The sequence below is a fragment of the Callorhinchus milii genome, unplaced genomic scaffold (assembly GCF_018977255.1).
Source record: "Callorhinchus milii isolate IMCB2004 unplaced genomic scaffold, IMCB_Cmil_1.0 Scaffold27, whole genome shotgun sequence".
Classification (NCBI taxonomy): domain Eukaryota; kingdom Metazoa; phylum Chordata; class Chondrichthyes; order Chimaeriformes; family Callorhinchidae; genus Callorhinchus; species Callorhinchus milii.
The window spans coordinates 1,828,256-1,844,011 of record NW_024704768.1 but is presented as its reverse complement, the minus strand read 5'-3'; the positions used below and the strand labels follow the sequence as shown (position 1 = coordinate 1,844,011).

General features: G+C 46.0%; 1 protein-coding gene across 1 annotated transcript; it reads right to left on the bottom strand.

Moving 5' to 3' along the window:
- Positions 1-485: 485 nt before the first annotated feature.
- On the bottom strand, positions 486-11,862 carry LOC103189301 (endoplasmic reticulum junction formation protein lunapark-like). The gene is made up of 7 exons (XM_007909651.2): positions 11,779-11,862; positions 11,091-11,148; positions 9,727-9,891; positions 4,447-4,552; positions 2,661-2,731; positions 1,703-1,855; positions 486-942 (listed from the first exon to the last, which is right to left on the bottom strand). The coding sequence occupies exons 1-7, from the start codon at positions 11,848-11,850 to the stop codon at positions 737-739; spliced, it is 831 nt and encodes a 276-aa protein (XP_007907842.2). The 5' UTR covers positions 11,851-11,862; the 3' UTR covers positions 486-736.
- Positions 11,863-15,756: the final 3,894 nt, after the last annotated feature.

The window sequence follows — 15,756 nt, the reverse complement described above, 5'->3', positions numbered from 1 at the left end:
GTTAGTTTGGTTAAGGCCATGCCCCGGGTCTGAACCTGAGCCAAAGAGTTCAGGGAAATCCAACAATAGTTCATGGTTTGTGCTGCTCTAGAGGAGTCGAGGGTGAAGCAATTGGCCTCGGTGTCCTTGGGATGGGAGAGAAAAGCGGAAAATAAAACTCACATTCCTTATTGCTATGCAGTGATCTTTACTTATGGAGTCATGTAGTGTCCTGATCAGAGCGCTCGCCTCGCAACCGAGGACCCGGTGGGGTGAAACCTTATGCAAGTTTCCATACTCCACACACACGCCTCCGTTTACCTAGCAGTAAGTAGTCGATTGGCGGATTACTTTCCAGGGGGTAATAGTCCCTTAAAAAAAATGACAATTTGGTCACTCAATCCGCGACTGTTCACGTGACACTGCTGTACGCAATTGGCTGTCGCGTTTCGCCCAAAAATTCTTATGGTCAATTCACTTTACAGTATAATCTGACGGCTCAACGATGTGATAAGGCGCTACATTAAATGCAAGGATTATTATAAGTTTCCCCACGCAAGCGCACAGCAATCCTCTTAACTGAAGGAGTCCAAGTGGCCACAGGAGGCGCTCTGGAGCGAGCTACATACACAAGGCTGTGAAGAGGCTCTAGGTTACAGCTTTAATAAGGATCCAGTGTGTGAGAGTCCGAGGGGGAGCGCTGCCTTGGAGGACAGGCATTAATAAGCAATCTATCCCTGAAACAGAGCCAACCACCTCAGGGTGGGCTCTCCGGGACGGTGGTCTCTGGGGCTTTTGCATTGACCCCCTCCTGTGATTGTTCGACCCCCTCCTGTGATTGTTCGGCCCCCTCTCCCGCTCCTGTTTTAGCCGTCTTCGGCTGAGGTTCCACCCGTCCGGTTATTCCGTCTTCCCGGACCTCGTCGCTGGGCACTTTGACAGCAGATGTGTTGTCTTTTGGATCTAGCCAAAAAAAAAAGGTTTATTAAGTTAAAAACTCTGCAGCTTTAATGCAGTGACTGACACCCGGCACAGACCCTTGTCATAGCTCCCTCTCATGGCTCGTTTGGTAGGTTCGCTCGCTCGTGTGAAATCGACCCTTACAGTCCTGGGCCTCAAACTTCCACCGAGTCTCGCTTGTTCAAACCATTTTTTTCCCCCTTAAAATTTAAGATTGCACATAATTCAGAAAGAAAAATAAACCCAGCGATTTTTGGCTAGGCATTCCGTGCCGTAATAACCTTCGGTGCAAAAATAACTCTCCTATGTCTGACTGGCTCCGGCCTCCTGCTTGTCTGCTTGTCCTTCGTGCCCTCCGTCCCACCATCGGCAGCCGTGGGTTCAGCCACTTTGCCCGGAAACTCTGGAACGCTCTCTCTCAATCCTTCTACCTTGCCCACTCCTTCCCCACCTTCAGGTCGTGCCTGAACACCTTCCTCTTCGACCGTGCCCATGGTCACCTCCCCCCTCGGCTCGTGCTCCGCCACTGTCAAGCGCTCTGGGGCGCTATCCTGCATGAAGGGGGGGGGCGTTGTGTAAATGTAAGTTGTTGCCATCCTAACCTCTGGCTCTGTTTATCCAGCGCCTTGGGACATCCTCCCAACGCTACGCAAATGTAATTTTGTACTGTATTTGGTGATGATCTTCAATGACTGCCCTCCAGAACAGGCAAAAGGCTGAAACCCAGCACACAGACAGAAAGGATAGAAAACGTGTGATGTACCTGACTGACCAACTATCTCTTGGGGCTTGGCCTCCCGTCGTGGACCCCAGTCCAAAGAATGGGGCGTCTGTCCACTGCCCATCACAGGTTGGCACCCCCGGCAACGAGTCTTCTTGGCAGCGTTCAATACAAAGCAATAGGCACATCTGAACGCTGGGGCAAATCGAAACAAAACACAAACAAAGCTGTTCCTCAGATTGTATGAGAGATGAATACAAAATTAAAATCTTTGGCCGAATTGAGCAAATCAAACCTATGAATTACTGAAGATGATAAATGATTAGCTTTAGATGGGCTGGTGAATGGGGCGCAGGTCATTTAGATATCAGCGAAGCAGCTTACTGTAAGAGGGCATTCATCTTGCTCCTGTATGGTGTGCTCAGCACCTTGGGCAGTCCACCCGTCGCGGAAGGCGCTACACAAATGTAATTTTGTTGTTGTTGTTGATTTATCCGTCAGTGGTTCAGTTAGTGGCACAATTGGCCTTGGGTCAGAAGGACCTTGAGATCAGTCTTAGCTGAGACTCCAGCGCAGTATTGGAGGTTACTGGGAATCCGCGATGCATTCCTTCCAAAAAAATAATAATAATAAATTGGTCACTCAATCCACAGTCGTCTGTGGGACACTGCTGTGCACAATTGGCTGCCACATTTCACCCATAGAATACACAGTCAATTCACTTTACAGTATATTTGTGAAGCGCTTTGAAACATCTTGAAGACGTGATAAGGAGCTACATCGAATGCAAAAAAGATATTATATATTATCCTTTGGGATGAGACTTTAAAACCAAGGTCCTGTTTGCCTGTTCAGGCAGACATTAATGATCTTGTGATACGATTGAAAAAGAAAAGGGAATTTCTACTGATGTCTTGGCTAATAATCTTGGCCATAGCTGATTGTGGCGTGCAAAATGACTGCTGCGTTTGCTTCTACCTCTAGGTTGAGGAACCCTTACCCATGTACTCAAACTCCTCTCTCAGCGCCATCCCGTTGTGGCAGTAACAATGACGGCAGATTAGAGCACTTCTGTGAACAAAGATGTCAGTGTAAGCAGCAAGACTCATCTTCATTGTATCAACCACCAGCTTCTCTCTCACTCACACACCCACACTCTCCCTCCCCTGTGGTCAGCAAGGCCTCCGTCTAACATAATTCCTGCAATTCCTAGAATGTGAAAATGTCTCAAAGCGCTTCACAGGAAAATGGTGCCAAGCATAGTGACTGTAGTTGCAGGTGAAAGGGATAGCCATCTTTGCGCATAAGATTGCACAGGCATGGAGTGAAGATATCAATTTATTTGGAGGATTGTTGGCCAGGACACTGAGTAAAACTCCTCTCTCTTTTCCAACAGAACCACGGCACCATTAACGTGCACACGACGGGGCATGCAGTGAAGAATGCAGTGCATTTTAGACAAAATCCCCGGGCTGTGAAATTGAAAATACGGTACAGGAAATTTAGTTCAGCAAAACAGTTTTGAATTGCATCAATTTTATAAGACAGAGGCATTCAGTTCAGCTTCGTGCATGCTGTCTGAAAGAGCTATTTGTTTAGCTCCCCCTCCTCTGCCCTTTCTTCCTCTCCAGCTCCCCCTCGTACCCTTTTAACTATTTTCTATCCTTAAGTTCCTTTTAAAAGCACAAATGGGTTTCGCTCCAGTCACCGATGTTTGGTTGGTGTTCCATGTCCTAATAACTCACTTTGTGTGCGAACAAAATGCTTCTAATCTCCTCCATTCCTAATACACAGGCAATCCACTTCACATTATATTATAATGATAATAATCCTTACATTTGATATAGTGCATTATCATCTCAAAGCGCTTCACAGAATATACTGTAAAGTGAATTGACTGTATATTTTGTGGGCGAAACGCGGCAGCCAATTGCGCACAGCAATGTCCCACAAACAGTGACCGATTTATTATTTTTTTTGAAGGAATTATTACCCCCGGAAAAGTGATCCGCCAATTGACTAACAACCGGGTTCCTACTTACTGCTGGGTAAACAGGGGCTATGTGGAGTAAGAAAACTTGCCCAACATTTCGCCCTGATGGCTATCGAACCCGGGTCTCTCGCTTGTGAGGCGAGTGCTCTAATCACTGAGCTGCAGGACTCTGAATCCTGTGAAGCGCTTTGAGTCATCTTTGTATTTTGGTGATTGTCTGAAATTTAGGCTTTTTTATAATTTTTGGCAGTTGCGTGCGTTTGTGCTTTTTTGGTGGTGGGGGTGAGAATAAAAAAAAAACAAGGATCCGCAACTAAACTCTTCCCTTCCCCAGGCAACTAAGCGCGTCTCCTTGGCTGTGTGTGGGTCGGGGAGGGGAGGGGAAGAGAAGACAGCGTTCTCAGGAGAGTGGGTGTTGCTGCATTGCATTAGCGCGTGTGTGTGGGAGCTGTAAATTGTATCCAACCTGTGCCATACCTGCCTCGAGAGTGCTTGATGTGACTGGGTGCTTAATGTTCCTTTCCCCAGTAGTGCCATCACTCACTTTGACGAGCACATATATTTCTGATTCACGGAATGCAGAACGCTGTCAATCCAGTGCCCAATTTTGCAGCAGTCTGTGGCACATTTAGCATAATTAACCCTTTTCTAGGCGAGGGAGGGAGGGAGGTTTTTTTTGATACAGCCTGCGGTGCCGTTATTATTCTCTTAACCAGGTTTATGTCTTAAATGGTGCTTTGTAGCATGGGGGGAAACGAGGCGCTGCGGAGAAATCCACTCGCTCTAGGTTTACCTGTTCCGAAAGCCGACACCAATTAAATACTCCAGGATCTTAATGATCCAACCTTGGCCACGAGGGGCAGTGGGTCTGGGACGAGGGGGGCCTGGAGGGTGGAAGTCTGCAATCAAACAGAGCAGGGTTAGCGAAATGCTTTGCAGATGCGGGCAGGAAAGACTCAACTGTGTAGTAAAAATTTATGCCTACCGGGCAGGGGGCTCTCTCACTCTCTCTCCCCCCACCGCTCCCGCCCCCCCCCAACCCCCTCCCCCCACCCACCCCACTCAGACTTAAAACAAAACCTGAATTCTTAAAGATAAAATAACTGAAACCATTCACAATGGGTTCAGTCTTGACTGCGACACGGCCTCGATTTGTGTGGATTATTCCCTTGGTCTCCTTATCTCGCCCGCTACGTGATAATACTACTACTAATAATCCTTGCATTTGACACAGCGCCTTATCACGGCTTCGAGACATCTCAAAGCGCTTCACGGGATATACTGTTGACTGTTTATTTTGTGGGCGAATTGCGGGTGGGTTCAAGCCCCCACAACGAGATTTGGAATCACATTGTCGGAGGTGCGTCCTTTTGGATGAGACATTAAACCGAGGTCCCGTTTCGGTCGAAGTTAATGATCCCACGGCGTTATTCGAAAAGAGAAGAGAGTTTCTCTCTCCCGGTGTCCTGGCTGACAATTGTCGATGAGGGGTGACTTACAAGAAATAATTAACAAAATACTGCAAGTTCTGTTAAGATGATGCAACTTGCAAACTGAAGCCAAGTACTGCGTATGATTGATTCTGGAGTGACTGGCAAGCTCTCAATAATATTTTTATGATCGGAGGCTATCACCTAACTCGGGCAAATTAACACAAGAAAGAGCCTTAATCTGGCTGGTAGAGACTTCGAGCACATGGAAGATTTATGCTGAGGAACAGAAGAGAAAGAGAGAGAGACAGTGCCAGTGACTGCAGATCAAAACCAGGCTGCAAGGCACGTACGTCTCTGCTCTTTCACTTCGGTGGGTTTCGCCCAAAAACTGTACAGTCACTCCGCTTTACAGTATGTTTTGTGAAGTGTTTCGAGACATCTTAACAACGTGATAAGGCGCTACATCAAATGCAAGGATTATTATCAGTAGTAGTATTTAATACAGTTTGCTGGAACAAAATCTACATGGAATCATTATCTGGAAGCATTTTCCTGTTCTGAAATTCCTCCTGAACATAATGTTAAACTAACTCAATAGTGATTAAAAACATAAGAGTTGTTAGATGAAAGAAGCCCAAGTTCTATCCAGTTCGCCTTCCACCATCCTGGTAGTCACATGTACATGTTGGATCCCAAACTATATTCCTTATCCCAAGATATTATTTCGTAAAATAAATCTATCCAATTTGCTTTTGAAAGAATCACCACTTTAACCTGTACATCTTCCAAGGCGAGAACAGATAGATACCATATTTTCCATTTAATTCCAGTTAGTTATTGCTGCCTTCTACGCTGCAATTGTTCTGTGTTCCTAAGCAGTCATTTTATCCAAGGATCAATATCTCCCTGAGAGATGGCCTTTAATCTCACTACTATCTAGGATTCTCTCTCTTTCCCTCCCCTCCTCCCTTCCATCCTGTTTAGTTTGACCGAAAGCAAAGTGAAATAAAGAAAAGAACCACAATAATAAAAGCTTGCACATAGGACAACCATCTCAAAGCGCTGTATAACTATACTTCTTTTAATCTTCTGCATTTGATACAGCACTTTATCACATGGATGAAACCTCTCAAAGCATTTCGCAGGAATCACTGTAAAGTGTAGCGACTGTATTTTTCTCGGCATCCATTTTGCACACACCAAAGCCCCACAAAGTGAGTGACCAATTTTATCTGGGGGATTGTCGGCCAGGACACCCGGAGAGAGAAACTCCCTTCTCTTTTCGAATAGCGCCGCGGGATCTTTAATGTCCATCTGAACGAACGGGCAGACGAACAGAGCTCGGTTTAATGTCTCATCGCAATTGACGGAAAGGAAAAGAAGATTGAAAGACCCAACACAGGGTTGATGGGATGTGGTTTTGAAATGAGGGGAGAGAGAACAAAGTGAAGAAATTTTAGAACCGAGTTGCAGAGGGGTACACCCGGAATGGCTCGACCACTGATAACGGGACAGAAGGAATGAGGAACAAACAAACAATCACAGCATAGAGGGCAAGGGCAGGACAGACAACAGGGCTGGAAGAGATTGCACAGATGGGAGGTGGCAAGAGTGTGAAGGGGCTTGAAGGACAGGGCAAGGATTTTACAATGGATCTGCTGGGATACTGGGAGCTAGTGGAGCCTGGCGAGGACGAGAGTAATGGGAGTGTAGAGCATGGTAAGTGGCAGGCATTTTCCGCACTGGAGGATTATTGATCAGGAGGAACCTCCTCCTTTTTTCAAACAGCGCCGTGGGATCTTTAACGTCCACCTGAAGATACAGGCAAGCGCAACGGCGGGTTAATCCGAAGGATAGGGTCAGTGGAGGCGCTGCTTCATTCTGCAATGTCAGACTGGGTGGGAGCTCGATTGTGTTGCTCTGGGGCTTGAACCCACAATCCTCTGATCTAGACACAAGAGTGCTACTAACTGAGCCCTGCTAGCGCTTGCTGTGGAGGGCAGTACCTCTGTGAAATTCAATGAGTCCTGTAGCGTGTTGGTTAGAGCATTCGCCTCGCAAGTGAAAGGACCCGGGTTCGATTCCCGGGAAGGGCGAAACCTTAGGCAAGTTTCCTTACTCCACAGGCGCCTCTGCTTACCAGCAGTAAGTAGGAACCCGATTGTTAGTCGATTGGCAGATCGCTTTCTGGGCGGTAATAATCCCTCCCAAAAAAATGTATAGATTAATATATAGTGTGGTCACACAATTCATAACTGTTAGTGGGGACGCTGCTGTGCGCAATTAGCTGCTGCTTTTCGCCCACAAAATGAACAGTCGCTGCACTTTACAGTATATTCTGTGAAGAGCTTTACAGCGTCTCAACGATGTGATCAGGCGCTATATCAAATTCAAGGATTATTAATATTATTATTATAATAAATGCATCCCTCGCTTGCTGCGCAGGAAAGCGAGACTGGGGTTAGTTTGTGCACCGGTCTGTCTCTGCTGTGGATTCTGTTCACGATCCAGGGGCCGGGGCCGGTTGGAGGGACAGATGAGGGTAAAGGAGGTGGGCCAGCTGTTGAGCAGAGCGAGAGCCATCACACCGAGGAGCCTGCTCCCAATTAGGCATAAAGAATGTTGCACATTCGCTGTAATTCAAGAGGATTAATGACAGCTTTATGTGGTATGAGCCACAGTGGAAGGATTACAGCTTCTCGCACCATCTGATCACAGCGATGCCCGGTGCTACGGTAACGCACGGTGACAGCCATTAACATTAATGGGATGTTACACAGTGTGCCACACGCACACACACACACATACACACACACACCCGTCGCCCAGCGAGCAGACAGAGGCTCCCAAACCCCAAACGATCTGGGAAGCTTCCAGAAGATTAACCGTTTGGCAGTGGGAAAGAACGGCTCAGCGGTGATCCCGAAAGATTCTAATCTTTGTGCCTGTCTTCTTAAAGAATGGCGAACGTTTCTTTCAAATCTCTTTTAAAGTCGTGTTTCTTCCAGTGACCTTTTAAAAAGCGGATGCGGTCACTTCAACCCGCGGCTGTTTGCGGGGACCCTGCTGTGCGCAATTGGCTGCCACGTTTCGCCCGCAAGATATACAGTTAATTCGCTTTGCAGTGTATCCTGTGACGAGCTTTGAGACGTCTCGAAGTCGCGATATGGCGAGATATTAAATGCAAGGATTATTATTATTATTATTAACATTTCAACCCTCCTATCTCACCAACTTCATTCTGAACTCATCGGACTCGGTTTGCTTTCTATTGGGGATGGTTCTACGGCACCACCACCAACCCCCCACCCCCCACCCACACACCCACACAAAAACAGCCCAGACAGATAGTGTCAACAGACTACTCAGCTGCAGGAGATGGAGCATCAAAACACACACGCACCCGCGCACAACACACGTGCGAGATGCACACATAATAATATAATAATAATAATCCTTGCATTTGATATAGCGTTTTTCACGTTTTCTCGACGTCCCAAAGCGCTTCACAGAATAGACCTTAAAGTGAATTGACTGTATATTTGTGGGCGAACGCGACAGCCAATTGCGCACAGCAATGTCCCACAAACAGTCGTGGGTTGAAAATGACCAATTTATTATTGTTTTGTTTTTTTGGAGGGATTATTATTAGGCTCTGTGTGGAGTAAGGAAACTTGCCCAAGGTTTGGCCCTCTGCCTGGAATTGAACTCAGATCTCTCGCTTGCAAAGCGAGTGCTCTAACCACTGAGCTACAGGGCTCCACATACGCAGGCTGAGAAACAATTGGCACATAGGAGAAAGAGAGACGCACACACATGAGACAAACACACCTATTCCCATTCATTTGGTTAACATTTTTAGTGTGGAGTCCCGTAGCGTAGCTGGTGGTTACAGCGCTCGCCTCACATGCAAGAGGACCCGGCTTCGATTCCTGGACAGGGCAAAATCTTAAGCAAGTTCCCTTATTCAACATGCCTCTGTTTGCCTAGCATTTAGCATTGTTAGTCGATTGGCAGAGCGCTATCCAGTGTTAATTAACTCTCAAAAAAAATTGGGTCACTCAATCCACGACTGTTTGTGGGACACTGCTGTGGGCAATTGTCTGCCAAGTTTCGCCCCCAATATACAGTCAATCCACTATATTCTGTGAAGCTCTTTAAAACATCTCAACGATGTAGTAAGGCGCTTTATCAAATGCAAGTATTATTATTATTGGGTCGTTATCACTCTGTCAGTTATCACTCTGTCAGCTCTGTCATCACATCTCGCAGTGTCGTTCTCAGTGTTGTGGCCAACAATTTATTTTTTCGTATCATTTATTTTTATTGGTGAGCGAGGTTAGACCTGCTCACCCGCCATTAACCAATGTAGACCGAAACTTTTCACTGAACCATGTATTCACTACCACTCGAGCAAATCCGGTGACCGGATAGCCTCTCTGGCAGGAGGACATTGTGATCGTGATCATGGTGTCTCTTGAGGTTTCTCCCCTGCCAGGTAAGATAAATTGGCCATGGCTGTGCGCGAGATCTTTGTAATGCACACATATTAGTTGCTGTTCTGCCCTTTAGCTGCAAAGTGTTTTGAGACATTATGAGGTTATAGCTGGTACATCAAATTCAAAGGGCTGCTAATTCACCTGCTCGAGAGACAGCTGCTGTGTTTGACGCAGTGTGTGGTGGTGCCGGAGACCGGGTCGATGAATCCCTTTGCAGCGGAAGCTTGGCCTGTGAGATCGACCCACAAGGAGATCTCGATACCCAGGGTCTGCCTTGGCACGATGCTAAAGGTCTTTGGTGACAGTCTAGAAGAAAGCAATAAGAAATATACNTTTTTTCTCTCTGGCAAACTTCTCACTTCTTACCCGGAGTGCCAGCGGATTGTTTCAATTCAACAACAATAACAAATTACATTTCCATAGCGCCTTCCACGTCGGAAGTGACGTCCCAAAGCGCTGACATTCAGACATTCCAGGTACTTCACCTATTTATTATTATTAATCAAAACGCAAAATACTGCAGATGCTCGAAACAGATACAGATAAAGATGCTGCAGACCCTGTTCTGATGAAGCGTCATGGACCCGAAACGTTGACTCACTTTCCTTTCTCCATAGATGCTCCCTGAGTGTTCCCAGCGACTTCAGTTTCTGTTTTCTATTGTTATTAATCACCGTTTTGCCAACTCAGCTCCAGGTAGACCCCATTTACCAACCCCCAACCCCCCTCCCCCCATCCCACTCCAAGAGGTCATGTCGCAAGTTACTCATATACGAGTCGGTTTGTGGATATCCGACAGGCCCCAGATTTGAGCCCTCAGTGCGTGGGTAGCAGATACCAGCAACTCTTTGCAAAGATCTTGTTGGGCACCACAACACAGAGCTCACACACCTCTAATCCCTATTGGAGGTGCCATGAGTTCACTGATCTTTATTCAAGCATTTTTCCACTTTTCTTTCAAATGCAACTTGGTCCTCACCTTCAAAGCCATCCATGGACTTGCTCCCCTCTACTTCTGTGACCTCTGAACTCCCTACCATCCTGCCCGCTCCCTCCACTCAGCGGGCTCTGGCCTGCTTTACCTTTGGCGGCCGGGCCTTCTGCCGCTCTGCCTCCACCCTCTGGAACTCCATCCCGCAGTCCCTCCATCTCACCCCGTACCTTGCCTCCTTCAAGACCCATCTCAAGACCCTCCTCTTCGACCCTGCTTCCCCGCCTGCCCTCCACCCTCCCCAATCCCGACCCGAGGCTCAGTTCCGAAACTTTGACTATCCAGCGACTTGGGACATCCTCCCGATGTGAAAAGCGCTATACAAATGTAATTTTGTTGTTGTAGGAACTTAGAAACATAGGAGGAGGAGGAGGCCATTCAGCCCCTCAAGCTTGTTCTATCGTTCTATTAGATCATGGCTGCTCTGTACCTCAATTCCAAATTCTATATGGTAAACTTCTCCGGATTTCGAGAGAGCAATCAATGAATGCTTCATGCAGTGAGGGTTACTCACCGGTCCCAACCTCCAGAGGTTTTATCTTCTCTTCAAAGTCCATTGTCTTCTCACGTTTCTGTAATGTCAGAAGCTTAACACTAGCAACAGAGCAAACGCAGCCGGAATCAGGGTTTTACACAAACAGTTCCGATTCACGAGAGGTTTGGACGAAAAAGGCCCTTCAACCCGTGAGAAAATAGGCCGATCAAATGGCTCTCAGAGGAGATCTTATATGGAGATATATCAAATTGGATTGAGAAAGCAAGCACAAGGCAATATTTTCACATACTCCAAAGCAGTGGCTTCAGATTCATCTTTGTGAAGGACAATTCCGAGACAGACACCAGGAGCTACTTCCTTACACAGCAGTGAATCAACAGTTGTAACAGGTTCATTGAGAACAGGATGCTGGACTCCTTTGAAGGAACATAGGAATAGCTAGGTGACACCTACTCAAATTACTCATATACTGCACTGTATCCCAAAATATTATTTTGTAAAGGAAACCCATATAATTTACATTTGAATGAATCAACACTACCTGCTTCCAGTGTCGTAAGCCTTTTCCATTTGCCCACTAAAAGGATTTGGAGCCACAGAACCTCATGGGACAATGAAGCCCAAGTTGGCCAAACATTGCCTGGTGGCACCTCTCACAGGGAGCTCCAGACACAGAACAGAAATTACATTTGCATGTGGCACTCACTTTAATATGAGTCGAGTCAGGATCAAATCTCTCTAGGATGATCTTGGCCATCTTATACGTCTCAGTCTCCATAATATCTTCAAGCTACAGAGAAGGGTAGTGAGACAGGAGAGTAAGATAGAGAAGAGAGAGCGGTCAACCATTACGGACATCTTCACTAGATAATGATTATTACAACTTTTCAATAGCAAAACCACTTGGCTTTTTGTTATGAAGGGCTTTGCGGTTTTACTGGGATGCATTTGGCTTTGCTTGTCTCAAGAGTTATGAGGAAATACTGCTGTGGTCTTATCTAGCTTGCAACAGCTATTTCATCAGACACGGGGTCATACTGCAGTCAGAATGCAGGTAAATTTATTACAACGTGGAACGCAAAAAATAAATTTAACGTGCAAGGCGACATACATTGAAGAATCGCCCCGTGGCTTCCATTCATAATCTCTGAGAAATAACTCATCTGTAATTCAGCCTTTCAGCGCTGATCGCCTCTGGCAGTTTAACTGGAGATGGCTTTGTGTAAAAAATGATTTGATGGGAATTTCAGCTCACTTTTCTTATCAAGCAATAATGGGGCTGGCATTCTGCTCATCGGTAAGTCCAGTGACGTCTCACGAGGTAACACTTAGCACGTGCGGAACTCAAGTGGGTCCACACTGGACTGGGGAAAGTACAACCAACAGCAATTAAGGTGTCAGCTCGGCTCAGTGGGTAGCGCTCTCAATGGCAAGCTATGCAGTTTCAGAGCAGTGCCCCACACTTAATAAAAGCAATTTCAGTTTGAAGAGCTTGAAATGTCAACATAGCAAAGGACTACGTGGAGTCCTGTAGCGTATTGGTTAGAGCACTCACCTCGCAAGCGAAAGGATCCGGGTTTGATTCCCGGTCAGGGCAAAACCTTAGGTAAGTTTCCTTACTCCGTGCACACACCTCTATTTACCCAGCAGTAAGTAGGACCAGGTAGTTAGTCAATTGGCAGATTGCTTTCCGGGGATAATAACCTCTCAAAAAAAAATTGTGGTCATTCAATCCACGACTGTTTGTGGGACATTTCTGTGCTCAATTCGCTGCCACGTTTTGCCCACAAAATATACAGTCAATTCACTTTGAAGTATATGTTGTGAAGTGCCTTGAGACGTCTCAACGACATGATAAGGCGCTATATCAAATCCAAGGATTATTATTATTATAAATATATATTTTGCGTGGAGCTGGTCTAAACAGACCAGGTTTGTGGTGTATTTACAGCACCGGTTTTACAGTAAGCTCACAGTGATGCTTGGTGTTGTAACTCATGATGAATAAATAATGGAAGATTCATCGCACAGCACAGCCTGAGCGCTCGCTCCGACTTGGGGAGTGTCCCGTTTGCTCACATTTGCCTTTCATCCCAATCATTCTTGGCTTTAATGGTTATATAAAATTTTATTGTAATAATCTGAGTTATGGTTGTGTTCTTAAACCAGCATGATCGCACGCTGCCAAAGTACACCACAAATGTCACCACAGCAATAAACACACATTAACATTGTCGTCAGATGGCTTCTCAGGGCCACTCTGCAAGGAGTTTACTTTGGATGCTGTTAAGACAAAAGGAGCTAATGGAGTCTGTACATTGATATCTTACTGCTGTCAAAGGACTGCAGATCTACGAGCATGTCAAACATCTGCTACGTAGCAGGTAAGAAGTGCATTCATTGCTGCCTGGTACTGTACAGCTCTTGTGCACATCATAATAACAAGCCTTGCATTTGATATAAACTTGCAGCACAGAAGGCAGCCATTCGGCCCATCGTGTCAACAATGACGCCGCATTATATCGCGCGATAACGCCGAAATGTCTCAAAGCACTTCAAGGGACGAGTGTAGTGACTGTAGACGAACGCAACAGCCGTTCTGCTCGCAGCAAGAATGGGAAATATATCTGGCGAATTGCTGGTCAAGATACTGGAAAAAATGTACTTCTCTTTTCCAATCGTGCCATGGAAACAGGCAGATGGGACCTTGTGACAGGGATATCTTCACCCACAAACAGGCGCTGACTGACCCAATACTACAACAACAAAATTGCATTTTTAAAGCACCTTTCATGTTGGAAGGACATCACAATACGCTGGACAGTCAGTGTTTCGGACCCAAGCTGGGGGTAGGGATTCAGGAGTGTGGAGGGCAGGGGGGAAGGAGGGTGATTGAAGGCACAGTCGAAGAGGTGGGTCTTAATAATAATAATCCTTGCATTTGATATAGCGCCTTATCGAGTCTTCGAGACGTCTCAAAGAGCTTCACAGAATATATTGTAAGTAAATTGACTATATTTTGTGGGCGAAAATAGGCAGCCGATTGCGCACAGCAGCGTCCAACAAACAGTCGTTGATTGAGCGGCTCCATTTTTTTTAATTTTTAGAAGGGAAAGTGATCTGCCAATCCACTAACAACCGGTTTCCTACTACTGCTTGGTAAACATGTGAAGTAAGCAAACTTGCCTAAGGTTTTGCCCAGGAATTGAACCCGGGTCCTCTTGTTTGCGAGGCGAGTTAGTTACAAGACTCCACAGTAATAACGGCATTGTTGGCTAGACAGCAATATCGATCTGAAACCATCCCTGTCTTTCATTGAGGGAAGGAGAAAGAGAGCAGGTAGGTCGGACCAAGAAAATCTTCTTCCCCCCGGGGTTTATATGGCCAGTATTATTTGATAATGATGTTAGCTGGAATGCAGCTTTAAACTGAAATGAAGTTTCCCTGCCTTCCATTGCATCAAGTGACATAAAGGCTGGGGAAAATGAACTGGTACAGAGAAGTGGTTTACAATCACTTGTGGGTAGCGAGTGGCTGGAGAGTCTGTTCATAGCCTCGCTGGCTTCTAATTGGACCTAACCTGATAAAACACTTCATAAAAGGCAGCAGCTGCCGCGCTCATCACTCACTTGGCAACAAGTAGCGTGTAAAACAGCATTAGTTTTTAATCACAGCGCACGAGTGGAGGCAGTTGTTTGATGCGGCACAAACTCGAGATTATGAATGACTGCGGCCCCAGCCGGTGTCAAGGGGGCACTTTTACTGCCCGTCTCTTTGGGAACTCAAAGCCTGTGCCCGCTTCCTCTCTCCCGTTCCCAGCACGCATTGCCCCCGGCCAGGACGGTTTTGATTTCCATCCTGACTTTTTACAGATTTCTGATCTGTTTGTACAGGAGTAATAGCACGATGTGTCTCACTGTGTGGAGTTTGCTTGCTTGCTATAGCTCGCCTTGCAAGCGAGAGGACCCAGGTTTGACTCCTGGCAGGGCGAACGAAACCTTAGGCAAGTTTCCTTACTCCACACAACTCTGTTTACCTAGTAGTAAGTAGGAAACTGGTCATTAGTCGATTAGCGGATCACTTTTCTGGAGGAAAAAATCCCTCCCCACCAAAAGAAAATTGGTCACTCAATCCACAATTATGCACAATTGGCTGCAGTGTTTCACCCACAAAATGCACAATCACTTCACTTTACAATATGTTCTGTGAAGCGCTTTGAGACGTCTCAACGACGTGATAAGGTGGTATACCAAATGGAAGGGTTGTTATATTATTATTATTATTGCTTTGCAGTGTGAAGGTAATCCGCTGAGTAACTGTCTGTGCTGACGCTGTCGCTGTTTATCAAGTGGTGGAGGGTTACTCAAATTCACTGAAGATGAAATGTACTCACTAGATTCTTTTTCTGTTTCTTTAGCAACTCGAGAGCATTGTCTGAAAGAATAAACAGGCACAAGTTCACTGATCCCTGGACAAGTAACAAAAGGGCGCAAATTAAAGATAATCACGATTGGTGGGGGATTAACAATTAACAATTATTAGAATTCTGAACTCCCTAAACCATAAATGACTGTGGAGCCGAACCTGTGAATGCACTTAAAAGGAAAGTAAATGAATCCGTGAGTAAAAATAATATTGAAAGATTTTTGGGGTAAAGAGCAAGGGCATAGGAGGAGGAAACAGC